The sequence below is a fragment of the Bactrocera tryoni genome, chromosome 2, assembly GCF_016617805.1.
Source record: "Bactrocera tryoni isolate S06 chromosome 2, CSIRO_BtryS06_freeze2, whole genome shotgun sequence".
Taxonomy (NCBI): Eukaryota; Metazoa; Arthropoda; class Insecta; order Diptera; family Tephritidae; genus Bactrocera; species Bactrocera tryoni.
This window is the reverse complement of record NC_052500.1, coordinates 71,263,988-71,282,567: the sequence shown is the minus strand read 5'-3', so window position 1 is coordinate 71,282,567 and position 18,580 is coordinate 71,263,988. Positions and strand designations below refer to the sequence as shown.

Sequence of the window (18,580 nt, the reverse complement as noted above, 5' to 3'; positions counted from 1 at the left end):
AGTTTTGTAGCAACTACTTTACGCATTTGTGGTTTATGAATATAACTTTTTTCAAATTGTGTTTATGAATTATACAATTTTTGGTTAAAATAAAAATAACGCTTGTATTATTTGTATTCAATTTAAAAGCTAACGCATATTTATCTCCATTTTTCGTGTGACAAAACTAAATGAAACCATTTTTGTTTGCTATACACAATTTCAATTAATTATGAAACACAAAAAAAATAAAACAATTGAAATTAATTATGCAACGCAAAAAATAAAATCTACAATTTGAATTAATTTGCAACACAAAAATAAAATCTATAATTAGAATTATTTCTGCAACACATAAATAAAATCCACAATTTGAATTGATTTTGCAACGCAAAAAATAAAATCCACAATTGCGCAAACATATTTTGCATGTGCTTTCAAAATACAAAGACGTAGTACGTATATATGCATGTTTTGTAATGTTTTTTTAAGAACAAATTAAATAGCTATGTGTAATAATTACCACTATTCAAGTGTATTTTTTTTGTATATAACTTTCGCACATGTATCATGTATAATTATATACTTATTTATATATGTATCGTATAGATGAGAAATGCCTTAAGTGTCTAAGAAATAAAATTACGTAGAACAATAATGATGATTTATGTATGTATATAGTGCTAATCGTCTATATGAAAGAGCGTAAATTTACTCGTAAACTTGCTAAAAATGAAATTGTATTTTGTATAATATTATAAAAATATGCCTACGTAAGTATAATACCAGTGCATTTTTGTTGTTGTCTATTATAAAAATTGTATAATTATTTAATATTAGCAATAGACCTATATATCCGACAAACTACAGAAAAAAAATATATATATTTATATGCAAATCAACTAACGAATGTCTTTATCATTAAACCATTATCAGCATCAAACATCATAGACGACATCATCTTGTTCGTCATTCTCATCATACACGTTAATATAATTCTTATAATATTAAATATTCGACGAATTCGGACTTTGTGGCAGTGTCTGTGGTACTTTATACAACGCGAAAGCATCGTATATTTGTAAAAGTTCGCTTAAACGATATTCCTCCAAACAAACGATGCCTTGCAAATTTGGTGATAGCTTACGTGCACAGGCCATACAGTGCACAACGTGACGCTTCTCTTGTTCGCGTATAAATAAAATGTTAAAAACTTCAACCTACAAAGGAAGAAAATGTAGAGTTAGTAAATACAAAGATTAACAAGAAAAACACTATATGTACAAAGTATTTTTGATAGTAATAAATTATAATAACAAAAATTTAATTTTCAATTCAGATTTTGGGATCGGTATTAAAAGTTTCGAAAATAAATATTCAAAATGTTTGAATAAAAAATTCATAATCCGGTTGATTAAAGCCAATTTTCTACATTAAATAATTTTTTAGGGTAATTTAAAATTGCTTTTTCTGCTTTCGAGTGAAATCTTGCGTTTACTTTCTTTTTCTAACCACAAAAAAACTGTGTCGTAAAAAAAACATAACCTAAAAAAAATCAACTAACATAACCACTATGTACGCGATTGCATAGCAACTCAGTGTAAAGAAAATGAATTTATAGGATCGAATTAAACTATAACGCGTTCCGTCCACATAATTAAAGCTAATAAATATATATGTATGTATATGTATTTGTTGGTCTGCCATCAAATGTACACTATAAGCAGCGCACATATCGGATTTAGCAAGACCCATGTGCGATCTCATAATTTTCCGTCGGAGGGGCAATCAGAGTGCTACTAAAGTGTTCACTCCAAAGTATATCCGCGGATGTGCAGAAAAAAAACGACTATAACTACAACCAACAACAACAGTGGCGTAACACTTACCTCGCATTGTCCACAATAATGTGAGGCTTCATTTTTTCCACGCCCATGAAAGCGCACTTCCACACCTTTCGATTTTACATACTCCAAGGTGTGCACAACATTTTTCAGTGTCTGCAGCAGACACATTCTGTAAATTGAGAACAGCGAGATGTTAATTATAAATATTAAAGCACTTGAAAGTAAGAGTGTTACCACATTTTCAAAAATATTTGTTAATTTTCAATAGCATAAAAGGTGATTAGAATGCTACTTACTTGACAAGCTCAAACAGTTTTGGGTCTGAAACCTTAATATTTCTAGCGAGATTCCAACTGAGATGCACCATGGGCACAATACTCTTGAAGTTTTGCAGTTTATTCCATTCATAACGTTCAACGGCTAAGGAATATTGACGCGCCGTCAGTGGGCCCACATTCCATGCTATATTATTGCACCAACCGACTGACTGCACCCAATGTACACAACTGCAATGAGAGTGGATAATTTATTATTATTATCACTATTTAACAACAAATAAAGTTAATTGATTGGTGTGTGTGCGCTATTATATCAGATTACTTAATCTCTACACAACTTTTTTCAGTAGAACGAAAGTTAGTATTTGATTTGTGTTTAACATCATTGGAGCGGACCGCATAAATTACCAAAAATATAAAATTATGATTTAAGTGCTGTGTATGAACTTACCCTGCATTGACCCAAACCAAATCGCCAGGCCGTTGTATGAAACGATAAACGGGTATATTCTCCTTATACAAGTCTTCTAACACCGGCCACCACGAACCGTGCAAATAGCTAATATTATTTTTTTCGCACAGATTATGTATGCCACCCCAATAAGCATCCGGCACGGCAAACCACTCACAATCGCCCGGACCAATGTTTATATTTATAGAGCAAAAGTTGTTATTCTCCTGATGACCCGGTGTACGACTACCCGGCACTTTCATGTACAACTGCACTGTGTTCATACCCAAAATGACATGACCGACATGTGACAGCATATTGGCTGCCGATATGACGCGCGCAAATGCCGGCAGTTTTTGCAATTCGGCCAGTTGGGAACGCCATTTCCGTTCATCCGACAGATCGACATTAGTGCCAAATCTGGAAAATGCAAAAAAAAAAAATTCGTATGTTTAAAGCTAGTTAAGTTTGATAAGAAAAAAATTATTTAATTTTTTGAAATGTCGAGGGCCCTACTATCAAACGCCGTTCATTTATAAATATTTAAAAACGGTGTTAGCGAAAGACCCTGCTTTGCTGTAGCACTTTAATGAATAATATTGACTAGGGGTAACGACAATACTAGATTAATAAGTGCAAAATGTTTGATTTTTAATTTTTAAATGCAATTACCTCAACATTTTGTTGCCATTTTTAAGCTTTTTCCGCTTGCCACTAACATTGGAATTGCTCACTGAATCTTTAGAATCTGAATCAGACATTGTTGGTACGCCAGTTGGTCCTTTATCATGTTCATCCTGTAAAGGCAATAATATATATTTGTTTATTTAATTGAAAAACATTAAAATTTGTAAATTATTTTATTAGCGCATTCATCAATATATTTTAATGCATTATCAGTTATTTAATTATCATCAACATTCTTTACTATGTAGAACGAAAGTTATAAAATAAATGTGATCATCATAAAGAATTAGTAAACAATAGAAAATAGCCTCAAATTCGAAAATACAAACCTTTAAACTATCTTGAAAGCTGGACGCCTGATATTGTGCATATTTTGCGATAGTCGTATGCGAACGGTGCGATATGCAAGCCCAAACACGTTTTGCTTGCGACGCATCCCAGTTTTCATCCGGTGACTGATGCACTTGTGTGCGCACCTCAACACTATGATCGGGATTGGCTTCGACGAGCGTTTTGGTGGAGAATAGACCCAAATCTAATTTGAGTGCACCAGCCAAGCCACGTACTACAGCTATCGGATGCTTGAGACAAAACTCTTGCAGTTGCGGACTGAAAGCGTGCTTCTTGTTCTCTAAATGTACGGATGGTGTGGGCGGCAGTAGTTGTTCACGGGTAAGACGTTGTGGCGGGCAATCTGGCGGCGAAGGCGGTGGCGCATTTATATGTAATACGGAACAATGGGGCGGTGGTTCTTCGAGCGATAGATTTTTAACAGCTGCAATCAGTTGTTTCGAATCCATTTGTATGCTAAATTTCGAAGGCTCTTCAAGTTCATCATCATATTTATCTCGATCGTCATATTCATCGCCATGAAAATTTTCCGATTTTATATCGGCTGAGTTTTGTTCCGCATCGGTTTCTTCTTTTACGGCGCCAGCAGTTTCTGTACTGTTAGCTTCGCCTGTTGGTTGTTGGCCGCTGACGATGGATGTGAGTGTATTGCTTTTATCGGCGATGGATAAATTCTTATCGAGGCCATTGAATAAATCCTCAGGAGTGCCATCTATATCTTCTTCCTTAATATCTAGATTATCAGGGTTAAATGTCTTTAAAAGATCTTCAGCAAACGTTGAGGTTAAACCTTTTTGTGAGAGAAACACCTGCAGCTCCTGATCACTGACACCTAAATAAAAGAAGATAGAGGCAAACATTAGAAAACTATATACATATGATATTTAAAACACTCTAAATTAATAATATTATTATATTAATTTCCAAACTAAATAACGACTATGCAAATACATCACTTGTTGTATCGACTTTGACATTTATGTTTTGTGTCAACTAATTAAAGATTAATATAAAAATTTGTTGGTCCTTTATCAAATATACACTATCAGCAGTGCACATATCGGAATTAGCAAGACCAATGTGCTATCTCATATTTTTCCGTCAGAGGGGCAATCAGAGTGCTACTAAAGTGTTCACTCCAAAGTATATCTGCGGACATATTTATGAATAATTATTGGCCTATTAAAATATATTTAAATTTTTATTGATTACAACTACTATGACTAATTTTTTTATTATTTCATGTTAAAACCAAAATTTAAACTTTTACTCAAAACTATTAAGCTCATAAAAATATTTATTAAATTAATATGTATGGATAAGCTAGTGTGCATACACTTATGCACGTGGAAACACGTGTTTTAAAACCTATTCAATATGTACAGTTTACTTACCCAATTGATCATTACTTGGTGACAGTTGCGTCAGCACTCCAGATTCCATAGTTGATGTGGATGGCTTTGGCACGACTGCTTTTGTTTGATCATCACGCGTTCCAGCGTATGCGGGAGGTGCATTCGAACTCGACGTTGCTCCCGTCGCTTCAGTTATATTTCCCGTCGTTAACGAAGATGACGCTGTGGAGTGTATAGGTTGTCCTGGCGCTGGTTGCAGCGACGACGATTGTAATTGTTGCGCTTGTACATTTTGCGGCAATTGACACGTGTTCTGCTGTCTCATTGCTTGTTGATATTGTTGCATAAGGCGATATTGACTGCTGAGTTGTTGGAACAACGCCTGCTCTTGATGATTAAGCGTACTTTGGTTTTGTTGCAAAAATTGTAAAGTTTGTAGTTGTTGCTGTGAAAGGAAGAAAGCCGGTTGCGCTGGGCGATTGCCGGACTCGGTTTGTTGGAGGGCTTCATCTTTGAAACGCTTTGTTGGTACATTATTTATATTCTGATGTGTGTGTGGATATGGTGGAGGTGGGCCCTGAATTACCTTTAATTATATTGAAAAATATTCGATTGATTACATTTTTTATGCAAGTAAATTTTTTCATGAAAGTATTTTTTTCTCAAATTTGTTAAACCACTGGAAGTGGTATTTTCACGAACCTTTCACTTAACCTGACAAAAATGAAATGGAAGGAAATGAACACGTTTCCTACGCGACATTGCCAATAGTTTTTCTAGTTTTACTTCTGCGACGTTGCCACAAAATTATAATTTTTTTGACAGGGTTTCCACAAATTAATATACATTTGAAAATATGGCAATAAAGTTTCAAATCTTTATACATTTATTTTGCATAATTAATATTATTTAAACAATTTATTGCGTACAGTTAATTTTTGAAATACATTTGTTATTCAACTTTTAAATAAAACTATTTACAAAAATTTAAAAACAAAAATAAATTATAGGACCCACCAGTATAGTATATAATCAGAAACATAACTAAAAAGGCAGAGAAACTGATCTAAATACCTAAAATCGTGCAAGTACCCAATTCTTAATATTGTTAAATTTGATAAAATTTTTGAAATGTAAGTACTATTGGTGTAATTTCATTAATTAGCATAGAAAATAATAAGTAAAGATTTATTACTACAACTGCATTCCGAACACTATGCAACACTCTCAATTTTTCGTAATTAACAGTAGCCAAACGATTAAATTTCTTTAAACAGCCTAAATCGCAAACAATTAGATTTACTATAGCAGCAATTATAAAAATCTAACTTACCGAACCGTGAGCACTTTTGCCATATTGACGTTGCTGCACTTGTGTAGCTTGTTGGTGTTGTTGTCTCGAACTCATTTCCAATGAAATCGGTAAATTCCAAGCTTCTTCAATTGAACAAAGTTGTCTTCTTTTTGAAGTAATACTTGGCATAGGCGCTTGGGCTAATTGAGTTTCTAAAAATTTTATACGTTGAGACAATCCTTTACCCAAACCTTGACACTCTCGTGAAGTTAAATTTCCTGTCGTACGGAGTTTAAGGTTTAAATTTCCGGCTTTGTTATCGTTAACTGTAACCTTTGGCTGGGTATTCTGTAAAATTAGAAGCAATATATTATTTATAAGAAAGCAAACAATAACAATCAATTTATATCAAAAATAAATTACTTAAAAAAGTGTTGTTGCTACTTGCAATTGATAATTAACTAACATTTTTTATACTTCTTGTTGCATTCAAATAACATGCATACGCATCCCTTGGTTGTCCGCAACTCTCATACAATATTCCTAGGTTAGTCCACGCCGCCTTATGATTCTTGTCGAGTTGAACTGCACATATATACGCTTGTAGCGCGTCTGTCGGTTGACTTTGTTGCTGATATAATACTCTATAGAAGTGAAAAAATGCACATTATTAAATATTTGGAATTTGACAAATTTATAAATATAATACCCGATAGAACACCATGTATCGGCGTTTCCTTCACTCTTTTCCACAGAGTTTCTGTAAGCTATGAATGCGTCGTGAACTTTATTAATACCCGCATAACATCTGCCTAATAAATACAGTGATTGTCCTGATTTCGGATTTGCTTCAATTGACTTTTGTAAACATATTATTGCATAATTATCTCGTTGTTTTTTATCTCCTAATGATTCCACACAATGATACATCCATCCTTAAAAGAGGAAATATTTTTGTTTTTATTAAAATTTAATTTTTATAAATTATCTTAATACACATACTTACCTAATTGTCTATATATATCTGCTTTCAATTCCAATGTCAGCTCTTTACTATTAAGAAGATGCTCGTAGGCCTCTTTGGCCGCTTTATGCTTATTGTGAACTTCATATAGATGGGCAATGTGAAATTTTACTGAAAAGTATTTTAAATGTTTAATATGGATATTTGTGAGAAATAATATATGTTTTAAAAAATTTATAAGCTTCAAATATGTACTTACTTTGTAGTTTAGAAAATGTACATGGAGAATTGTCAATTTGGGCTAATTTCAAGTGTTTAAGTGATAGTTTATACTCCCCAAAGACTTTTAGCATAAGACCAATACGTAAATGTGCTTCACTAGCCCGTATAAAATTCGGGTCTTGATAAAGTAAACTTCGAAACGCTCTAATAGACCTACAAAGCAGAAGTTTAAAAATTAGAAAATGAGATATATCATTTATTAAAAATTAAATCAACAATTTACATATAATTAATTAAGTAACTATGACCCAGCTATAACTCACTAATCACCATTACTGTATAAAGTAACGTTCATATATTTCTTCTATTTTATTATTCCATTTTCACAACGATGTTAGCGTTATATTAAAAACATCATCTTTAGTTATTTTATAATAAAATATTCAATAAAATTTTTTAAATGTATCTTAATATTTGGGACTTTTTACCGATTTTAAAATCAAATCAACTCTTTAATCTTAGCTCACTCCGTTTCTTTTACAAATTTATTGTTTGTACTAAACTAAATTTACAACAATTATCTCCGTTAATGTTGAAAATCACTTAGCCTCCGAAATAGCGGCATTAAAAACATTTTAATACGTATGCCTATCATAGAATACATCTACGTACCCACGCAAGGGGATATATATTGTTTGTAACTGTTTCCGCCCTGTGTGGGGTCATATCAATACTTATATATGTATATACAAAAATGCATGTACATAAATACGTTTAAACATTTTGTTTCATATGCAGTTGCGAAAGCTTTGCAAACAAATATGAAAACACAAAAAAAAACTTTACAAGTTCAAAAAAGTAATAAATAATAAAAAATCCCTTTTCGTACCACCCCAAGATGCACATTTATGCATTAGCGCATACTCTGTTATGTGTACATACATACATATGTAAGTGTTGCTCTACTAGACTGTGCAGCAGCGAAGCACTAGTGCCTACGTGACCAGACAATCCACATACATTTTATATGTATGCCATAGAAAAATTCTAATGAATTTTTACAAATGCAATATTATTTAATAGGTTTAAATTTTGTTTCAAATACATTGGTTACGAAATCAAAATGTTTTCTTTTGCAAAGTTTGTGTTTTGTTTATGGGGTTAAGAATATAGCTGTTTTTTTTTGTTGTTGGCCGGACAAAGTGAAAAAGTAAATAATGTTTATTTTACATAGTGAATCATAAATCATTACACTTTACCATTTAACTTCCGTATTTTCTAACAAGTTTTCTTTTAGTTAATTAGTTGACGAGGAAATTAGATATTTCATAGATGAGGCGTTAGCGTGTAGATGTACATGAAAACAAATGCATTAGATGTGGATCCCTTCTTGAAATATTGGTGTATACACAAACTAACACCATCAAATAATTTTCACGTATTTTATGAAATATTATTCTTTTATGTTTACATTATTCGCACATATTATATTGATTTAAAAATTTGTATACGAAAATGTTATTTTATTTATTTCACTTAAATATATCGGTGTTAGAATTTATGTTAGTTTATAAAATATTTTTCGTTCCGGTTTTATCATTCGTCAAACGATTACACATATTCATCAGTTATTCACAAATTTATTCATCATAAATAACCACATAATGCATAAAAACTTGAGTTATAGTATTTGTGTTAATTTTGGTGTTGTTAACTTCTTACAAATACACTAAATTCTATTTTTTTATTACTACAATTAAAATCACTCAATGGCAGTGAGAAATAAATATGGCGGACTCAACCGCACAAAGGCAGTGCATCGTGCCCTACGGAAGGAGTTTAGCGAACTAAAAAAGAAAATATGGGAAATATTATGCATAGTGTTGCCAACAATTTCCATTAAACAGTGTAGTCTGATTATGGTTTATCTTCATTTAATTGGCAACACCTTTATAAAATGGGAAATTCCAAACAAATAGGTAATAAATTTGATAAAAAAAAAAATAAAATATGTTTTATAACAAAATAAAAGAAATTAATCGTAAATAACTGTTGTAAAAATCATATACATATTTTGTTATGTTCGTGGTTCCCAACTGGACATATCTGACTCATTTGTTGCATTTAGGAATTCGTAAATCTTGTAAACGTAATGGTATACTTAATATTAAGTAAAATAAACTTGAAACACAAAAATCTAGAGCTGAGAATATAAAATATATATATTGGCACTGACATCAGCATGAATTGCGTAAAATATATTACTGTCGTGATTAACGCTTAATTAAATATTAGCCCAACTTTATAAGACAAATTGCAATAGACATCATTTTAAAGGAAATCATTGAAAATATGCAAAAAATAAAAAACACCGGACATATGCATGTGTGTATATGTTTTTGTCATTAAAAATTTGTCTACTCTCAATACATAAATAAAGACATATATATATACATATATATTATGTATGATAGTGTACTCTTTATACAGTAAATAACGCCAAAGATTACTAAAATAGACTTCAAGCCTAGTTCCCATCTACTATTTTTAATGGTTCCTTACTTACCATCTAAATGCATTAAAATGGAAATACACCATCCCAAGGCCATACAGAAAAGGCAAATTTTTCCAGTTCTTCGGACAAAGTTGATAGTACTTTTGATAAGCTGCAAGCGCTGGAATATAAAAATATCAAATTATCAATAGGCACTTTGAATGATTATATTAAAAGCACAAAGTTGATCAAAGAAGTCGAAACTTCGAATGCCTTAACATGCGCAATAAATATTCATACCTTCGTCATACTCTTCAAGAAGTAAATGAAGATGTCCCAGCTTACAATAAGTCAAAACATCTACGGAAATTTTATTTTTATCTTTACCACTGTCCTGATTAGTGGTAGGAGTTTCCGCAGATGTTTGATTAGCACTTTCTTCTTCTTTCTTTTGGGGACTTGGTAAGTCAACAGGCACTTGGGTACTGTTTTCCTGCAACAGTTCATCACTTCCCTGCTCTGTCTTCATCACATGTAGGTTTGATTCTTCAGGCACATCCTCTGATTTTATTGCTAATTTTTCCCTTTGCTCCTCTTCCTTTCTTGATATAATAACCTTTTGTAAGATTTTCACTGCACGCTCAACAATGATACGTATGGCTGCATTTTCAGGCGCTGTCAATTTGAGAAAACCAAACTGGCGACTGTGTAGTTAGGAAGAAATTGTTGAAAGTATTATAAAATGGTATGTCCAAAGTAAATGCAATGTGGAACACACCTGTCCAAGTCGGCTATAAAGTGCATTTCCTCCACGGTAAGATTGTCCTCAGCATCAAAATCCATTTTTGTTTAATAAATTCTACAGCAACTAAAACAAACGTGTAAACTCGCAACAAAAAACAGGGTATACCGTATGTTGCCACCTTTTCATACGTCTTACAAATAGAATGAAATTACATTACATAAAATGGAAGAACATAGTGGATAACTACAACAGAACAGGGTGAATAGTGTTTTTCAAGTTTGCCAATATTTTTGGATCCATACATCATTACACATTTGTTAAAATTTTAAAATAAACCATATTATACAACGATTTTTTATAGATAAATAAATATAAAATTTTGCTAATAGTAATATCTCTCTGAATATATAATATATTAAAATATTATCGAAATCTCAAAGTCGATGAATTTAAAACAACGCTATGTCATGTATCCTAATGTCACCTGCGGTAGCATGAAAAGGCTATGCGCCTCATGAAATAAATTACACAATATTTAACAAAAATGGACAACTTTAATTTCGGTGGGTCGCAGTTATCGCGAAATGAAATCGTTCAGCTACTTCTTCGAGTGTCCATTGCGTCTGTCATCACATTTTATTCGGTGAAATGGATGATGAACCAACTTGATCCAACGAGCAAGAATAAAAAGAAGGCCAAGTTGCGTGCTGAAGAACAATTGAAAAGGTAGTGTAATCTTAACAAACGTGTTTATACCAACAAATGTAATTATATTTATTTTCAGGCTAGGCGATCAGAGTGGTTTCAAAGTGAATCCACAACAATTTAATGACTATGAACTTATGATTGCCACTCATTTAGTTGTGCCTGCAGATATAACAGTGAGCTGGAATGATATTGCTGGTCTCGATGATGTTATTCAGGAATTACGAGAGTCTGTTGTGTTGCCAGTGAGACATAGAGATTTATTTAATCAGTCCAAACTGTGGCAAGCACCAAAAGGTGTATTGTTGCATGGACCACCAGGTTGTGGTAAGACTTTAATAGCAAAAGCAACTGCAAAAGAGGCTGGTATGCGCTTTATAAACTTGGATGTGGCAATTCTAACTGATAAATGGTATGGTGAATCACAGAAATTGGCATCGGCAGTCTTTTCGTTGGCTATCAAAATTCAGCCCTGCATAATTTTTATAGATGAAATCGATTCATTTTTGCGCAGTCGCAACTCGAATGACCATGAGGCTACTGCAATGATGAAAACTCAATTTATGATGCTATGGGATGGACTTAATACAAATTCGAATTCAACGGTTATTGTTATGGGCGCAACTAATCGTCCGAAAGATTTAGATAAGGCTATCATACGCCGCATGCCGGCTCAGTTTCATATCGGACTACCGACCGAAGTCCAACGATTACAGATTCTAAAATTGATTTTAGAAACTGAATGTGTACATAATGATGTTGACTTTAATCGTTTAGCAAAACTAACAAATGGGTTTTCTGGTTCGGATTTGAGAGAAATGTGTCGTAATGCTTCAGTCTATAGAATGCGTTTATTTATGCGTTCTAATGAGAATCAATTTTCTGGATTTTCGACTCAATCCGCTGAGCCATCGACATCGGCAAACGCTGCTGTCGAATTGAGCAATCCCTTAATTGCCATTTCTATGGAAGATCTCCTTAAATCATACGATAAAATGAAGGAATCAAAGTTGCACACCGGAAATTTATTTATGGAAAATCGAATAGAGTTAGATTAGAGCCAGTTAATGTTTTAAATATATATAGTTTTTTGAAAGTTACACACGTACACGCATTCATACTTATAAAATATTCACAAAGTGATTTAGGTTCCAAATTATTCGAAATGCATAATCTAGTTTTAAAACATATATCAATTTGTTTTATACATTTGTATGTACAAAATAAAAACATATAGTAGTGCACTATTATCTGCGCAGTAAAATATATACACGTTTAAAACGATTTACTTAAAAAGGAATATTTAGTAAAAAAAACAAAATGTATTCTTGCGTCGCAGATAATTAATTTGGATGTTACTACGATCTTATTATGAGTAAATAAAATATTATGGAATCGTTATAGAATTTTGTTATTAATCAAGGTTGATATGTGTACATATGTATATATGTATATCTATGGGGGAGCATCTGAGGTTGGGCGCTAACGAAATTAAGCACGAGTTTAGAAATTTTAAAGCATACATTGAAAATAAAAAAAATTATGTATGTACATGCTAATTTTTATGTGTTTATATTTAAATAACTTATTTTTGACAAATTTTGCAAACCTATAAAATTTTAATTTTAAGGAACATTATCGTATCCTATTTAACACACTAGAAATTTTCTACGAGTCGATTAAGGAAATTATCGATACATCGGTCGACTTTCGCAAGTTCACAATTGTGTGTGGGAATTAGTTTAATTGTAGCGTGTACATCTCCCAATCAGCGTAGTAGCGAAATTTGCGGACTTCGTAGTTCTAAATATTTATTTAAAAAATGGCCACAACTCTAGCTGCAGACCGTTTCTGGGTGGATAAGGCAAATTGCCACAATGCCGAACGTCAATATTACGAACTTTTAAGCAAGGAGGTAAAGAATTGAAAATATACTTATAATTCAACTCCCTATTGTATATAACTGTTACACGTGTCGGTAAAAATAATCTCTATCTGTAAATCTAATATGAAGTTATGTTTCCTTTCATGCTGCTCAAATGAGGAAAAGGTCAAAAAGATAAGCGGGGATGGTCACTTGAATGGTGTACAAGAGCCCCAAACTAAATTGAAAAAAAGCAAAAAATTGAAATACAAAAAGAATGAGCATGTAGCAAAATTAACAGAAATATCAACGAACTCTGAAAGCGAAGAGAGATTTTTATCATCCGGCTCCCAGGTCAATGCACCAATTGAAGTACCTAAAGTGGTTGCTAAACAAAGTGGAGAGAAGCCCAAAAAAAGAAATAAGGGAGCTAAAAAAAATGCCGATATGTTGGTTAGCAAGAGTAGTACTAGTAAAATTTTGCAAAGTTGTGCACAAAATATAATTTTTAAAAGTTTTTTCAATATCAAATGCCTCATTTGGAGTATTCAACATTGTTTGAGTTTATTTATTTTCTTATCTTTTCAAATATTGGTAACTTCAGGCTATTTAAATTTTTTCATTTACAACAGTAGCGGTAGGGTATACCTTGTCTATGTTCATTTTTCTTCAATTTGATGTTTTGGTCGCAAATAAAAGTTTTTAGTTGGAATCGCCTTTCACGAAATTCTTTAAGATATAAAACTTTCTTCCTTTTGTTTTTATGGCACCAGCTTCTATTTTTATTTGCTGAAGACCAGAAAATATATTTAGTAGAATTGAATTCTCAATGTTTTTACTTATATTTAAAGGGTTCCTCGGCCAACAGCCAGTGCACTTTAGTCTCGGAAATCGCTAAAGCAAGAGAACATATTAAAAATTCGTTAGAAAAGGTAATTGTATATGTTTTGTTTAAGAAATAGCGACTTCTTAGTTTTGCCTTTGTTGCTACGTAAAAAATCGAATTTGCATGTGTTTCCGTTATTGTTTCTATTCTAAGTCTACAGTACTTGAGACTATATAGCAAAATTATTTATAAATTATCACTTTTTTCATTTATAGATGGACGGTATTACTACACTAACTGCAACTCCAGCATCCGGTGAAGTTCTAGATCGTGTTGCTGTTATCGAAAAAGACAATGCCGATTTAAGAAAGTTAATAGAAAGCTTGAGATCGGTTTGTTTAGAAACTCAAAGTCGTATAACAGCTTTGGAAAAGAAAGTTAACGCCGAACTAGCCGGAAAAACTGTTGTATCCACATCTGCCCCCGCCCCTGCCTCCAATGCCGCACCTGCAAAGGCAGAAGCTGATGATGATGATGTTGATCTATTCGGTTCTGAGGACGAGGAGGATGAAGAAGCCGCACGTGTGCGCGAGGAGCGTTTGGCTGCATACGCCGCAAAGAAATCGAAGAAACCGCAAATTATCGCAAAATCTAGTTTGATTTTAGATGTTAAGCCATGGGATGATGAAACCGATCTTAAAGTTATGGAAACAGAAATAAGAAAAATCGAAACCGATGGTCTCTTATGGGGCGCATCCAAATTCGTTCCAGTAGCTTTTGGTATCCAAAAGCTCAGTATTTCGTGTGTCGTCGAAGACGACAAAGTATCGATTGATTGGCTAACTGAGGAAATCGAAAAACTAGAAGACTACGTTCAGAGTGTTGATGTTGCTGCATTCAATAAAATTTAAATATTCATATTAAATAAAAAAAACTTCGAGTATCAAAAAAAATGATGAAGTTTTAATATACATATGTACATATTTTAAATTGAAAAAAAAATTAGAAGACTAGAAATTCTCTCGTTGAAATTCGATTTTTCCAGAAAATCACGTGCTTATTAAATATAAATATTCCAGACATAATTTTTTATTGATTGAATATTCAACGCCTTTTATTCAAGCACTGTTATGATATCAATTACATCATATTCGCTTTATAAATCAAACTTAGTAAAATTATATGAAGTTAATAGTATGTGTGTTATGAATGAGATGCTCGGTATAGGTAAGAATAACATCGCAGAATAAGGTTGAGATTTACAATTATTAAGCCGAAGCTACACCTAATGCAATTCCGCCTACGAAGGCCGTTAAGAAAATGTGAAGATCGTTTACTTTGGGTCCATTTTCGTCGCCAATAAGTTTGCTGTACCATTTTTTGGCTTTCTTTGTTTTTGACTTTAATATGTTCTCTGCACGATCAAGTTTGCGATCAACAAAACGTTCAGTCTGAAAAGTGAGAAAATATGCAAAAAATTATCTTCAATTGTACTGCATTGCGTATTTTTAAATTATAAGATTACAACAAATATAAAATGACAATGACTATATTAAATGTTAGTACGCTCAACATGAAACTCGCCTAAAGTACTACCTACGCATTCACCAACTTATTTTACACTAAATAATAACGAATAACGAAATTTTCTTAAAATATATGCACAATTTATTCGAAAGCCAAAGAAAAAGAAGTCAACATTTCAATTATATGAGCGCATACATATGCATTTCTAGTACTAATATTTGTGAAGTTAATTGTCATGTTTAGCAGCCTGCTATAGATAACATTGATCCTAAAGTAATTCATGCACAGCCAACTCCAACAAGAGCGCCACCAAGAAATGCTACCGTGAAAATTGCGTTGTTTTTAACAAACACTTTGCCCTGGTTGAAACGAAAAATAAAGGCAATTAGTAGCAAACCAAACGTTTTGTATTTTTGATAATATTCTTTTAATGGAATAAATTTCCATTATAAAATTATTTAATTCATTGTTCGCGAAAGCGTATATTTTTCTTTAACTTTTTTTGAACTTCAAATTTCGAAAAGTGTTTAAATGACTTCAATAACAATTAAAAAATATTTTATAATTTTAATTTAAAAACATATTTATTTTAAACTCGGCAAGGCTCTACGTAATGTGTGGGCTGTGCCAAATAAATTCTCAATTTTTGGGTTTATATACATACATAGATCAAATATATCACGTTTCTCTCACTCACCTTCTCAATCCAATTTTTTTCTTGGCCAGTTACGGCTGTTTCAACTTTGTCAGTGACTTTATCAAGTTTTCCTGTGATTTTCGACCAGTCGATTTCAATAAAACCTTCTTGATGGGCAATTTCCATTAAAATAATACCACCTCCGATGGCGAAAGCTGCAAATTTGCCAATTTTCATTGTTGCAAAACCAGTAAACCTATATGAAAATTTGAAAATATTAAGAATGCGATGAAGATTTTGTTAAATTTTTGGTAAATCTTAAGATACATATATACACACTTAGTAGATATCCATAAATACATTTTATAAACTGTATAAATACGCAATGAACCCGGTAATTTAATATATATTTGTGTTCAAATAAGTAAATTAAAAAAAGTATGTTAAATAATTATCATACATCATGATAAATGAATCATTTTGTGTATATCATTGCATTCATATGTATGTAGGTATGTCATTCCAAATAACAAGCAATTTACGTAAAGCACAATTTTCGGTTTATTTAACATGCCTATTTTCTCATAACTATGAAAATTACGTCACCTGTCTGAGATTTGCTTAAATACATAATAGTCCTATGATAAACGCCATTGCATTTTTTATATTATAAATTTGCAAACATTAGACATAGTATAGTACAAACATATGCATATACTTATGTTGCAAAAATTGCTACTCACCATCCTGAAGTGGCACCGATAGCTATTTGAGTGTACGCTGATCGTGAGCTTATATCACCGAGGACACCACCCAGAAACTTTGATGCGTCTTCCGTCATTTTCTCGACTCTAGCGTTATTAGCGTTTTTTTGTGATTTTGACCAATCGCTCATGCCTCTTATGTGTTTGCACGGTTCAGCTTAATTATATTAAATTTTTTATGTTAGGAAGCGAATATGAAAAAACAATAATTAATCGATTATATAATTACCAGATAATGCTGTTATTTATGTTTTGAATATGGAATTTCCTTCGTCTATTCTTAGTAAAATTACAAAGATTATCCCGAAACAATCACAAACAATTTTTTCTTCCAACTGATGGGGATGTCAAATAATCGATTAACAGCGATAAATTCAATTGAATTCTATGAGCTTTCGCAAGTGTTAAATATATGGGTTAATAAGGGTTGCAACTATTATAAGGTACACATTTTCATTTAAATTTAAGAAATTATATTAAAGTATGCTCAAAGCTCTGCAAAATAAATATGTGCTTTATATTTTATAGTACAGAAATCACTAATCGCATATAGTATACACACCTACTGGTTTACTTAACGACAAAATCTATTGCATACAATGGTCGACACCGGAAGATTACGATTTATATCCGCTAAATGTTGTTCGAGCTCTTCTAAATTGAAAATGTGGTCAACTGGGTTTATGGTTTATGCTGTAACATTAAATGAGTATCCATAATAACTTACTCCTAAGCTGTTTTGGAACAGTCGTTCGAAGGCTATACGCGCAGCTCAACTCCTTTTACTTAGAATAGACCCAAAGGTAGACGTCTGTTATTAAATTTTCGTAGAAGGCATAAATTATGCAATTATTGTTATTAAATTTCTGTAGAAGGCATTAATTATGTAATCATTGCCCTTTAATGAGTATAAATGTATGTACATACTTGTATGTGCAACTAGGAATTGTTCTTAAAATACTTGCCGCATCCCATGCCTAACAACGGACAATATTAGAACATACAAGTATGTGTGTGAGCACTAATTAGTTTAAAGAATCATCAGTACGCACTTTATTTAGTTTCCACTTTATACAGGCATTTTACCACTAAATATTTCTTAGTCATAGCTATAAAAACATATTTATTTAGTATTTCACAAATTAACGATTCAAATTCAAAATTTGAAAACGTAAATCAATTTAAATTTCACTCATATGCACTATGAGCTTTTTTGATAATTATATTTTCATCATTTTCATAATGTAAATTAGTTTACTATATTATAAACTATTTCGAAAATAAAGTATATTTCTTAAAAGTTATGTTGTAGTGCATTACATTCATAAATTTTACTTATGTATATAAATCATTTATACCTACACATTTGGGTACATAGCATTTGTAGTAAAAAGAAAAATTTTTAAAAGAAAAAGTAATTGAAAACGTATTTTCTAATATTATAATTTCATACGAACAGCAATGCCATTTCAATTTTTCCAAAACGCCATTAATGTTCGGTTTGTTTGAAATGAACTTGAGGATTTGTAACCGATTTTCTTTTACTATACTTCAATTTTATTACTGAAACAATTAGTAATAAATAAATAA

The 18,580-nt window shown here is 32.0% G+C and overlaps 4 protein-coding genes across 12 annotated transcripts; 2 read left to right on the top strand and 2 right to left on the bottom strand.

The window, feature by feature from the left end:
* Positions 1–492: 492 nt before the first annotated feature.
* On the bottom strand, positions 493–10,809 carry LOC120767291 (lysine-specific demethylase 6A). Of its 6 annotated transcripts, XM_040093168.1 has the most exons (16): positions 10,701–10,809; positions 10,223–10,626; positions 9,995–10,103; positions 7,466–7,641; positions 7,249–7,377; positions 6,952–7,177; positions 6,709–6,886; positions 6,282–6,590; positions 4,988–5,534; positions 4,384–4,425; positions 3,572–4,326; positions 3,228–3,352; positions 2,556–2,975; positions 2,123–2,332; positions 1,869–1,995; positions 493–1,199 (listed from the first exon to the last, which is right to left on the bottom strand). In XM_040093168.1, exons 1-16 carry the CDS (start codon positions 10,763–10,765, stop codon positions 987–989), a joined length of 4,035 nt encoding a protein of 1,344 aa, XP_039949102.1. In that variant the 5' UTR covers positions 10,766–10,809; the 3' UTR covers positions 493–986. The 6 variants fall into 6 exon arrangements, with proteins under 6 accessions (XP_039949102.1, XP_039949101.1, XP_039949104.1 ...); XM_040093167.1 differs by having other exon boundaries at positions 3,572–4,425; XM_040093170.1 differs by lacking the exons at positions 9,995–10,103; positions 10,223–10,626; positions 10,701–10,809 and adding an exon at positions 8,688–8,915 and having other exon boundaries at positions 3,572–4,425.
* Positions 10,810–11,211: 402 nt separating this feature from the next.
* Positions 11,212–12,773, top strand: LOC120769201 (outer mitochondrial transmembrane helix translocase). Its single transcript, XM_040096096.1, has 2 exons — positions 11,212–11,393; positions 11,452–12,773. Exons 1-2 carry the CDS (start codon positions 11,212–11,214, stop codon positions 12,428–12,430), a joined length of 1,161 nt encoding a protein of 386 aa, XP_039952030.1. The 3' UTR covers positions 12,431–12,773.
* A 338-nt stretch (positions 12,774–13,111) lies between these two features.
* LOC120768023 (probable elongation factor 1-delta) lies at positions 13,112–15,163 on the top strand. 3 transcript variants are annotated; one of them, XM_040094495.1, is made up of 4 exons: positions 13,112–13,287; positions 13,423–13,689; positions 14,088–14,168; positions 14,338–15,163. In XM_040094495.1, exons 1-4 carry the CDS (start codon positions 13,195–13,197, stop codon positions 14,971–14,973), a joined length of 1,077 nt encoding a protein of 358 aa, XP_039950429.1. In that variant the 5' UTR covers positions 13,112–13,194; the 3' UTR covers positions 14,974–15,163. The 3 variants fall into 3 exon arrangements, with proteins under 3 accessions (XP_039950429.1, XP_039950428.1, XP_039950430.1); XM_040094494.1 differs by having other exon boundaries at positions 13,417–13,689; XM_040094496.1 differs by lacking the exon at positions 13,423–13,689 and having other exon boundaries at positions 13,115–13,287.
* LOC120768025 (FUN14 domain-containing protein 1B) lies at positions 15,145–17,328 on the bottom strand. Of its 2 annotated transcripts, none has more exons than XM_040094497.1 (4): positions 17,220–17,326; positions 16,970–17,147; positions 16,287–16,482; positions 15,145–15,513 (listed from the first exon to the last, which is right to left on the bottom strand). In XM_040094497.1, the coding sequence occupies exons 2-4, from the start codon at positions 17,119–17,121 to the stop codon at positions 15,331–15,333; spliced, it is 531 nt and encodes a 176-aa protein (XP_039950431.1). In that variant the 5' UTR covers positions 17,122–17,147; positions 17,220–17,326; the 3' UTR covers positions 15,145–15,330. The 2 variants fall into 2 exon arrangements, with proteins under 2 accessions (XP_039950431.1, XP_039950432.1); XM_040094498.1 differs by lacking the exon at positions 15,145–15,513 and adding an exon at positions 15,708–15,948 and having other exon boundaries at positions 17,220–17,328.
* Between the last annotated feature and the right edge of the window lie 1,252 nt (positions 17,329–18,580).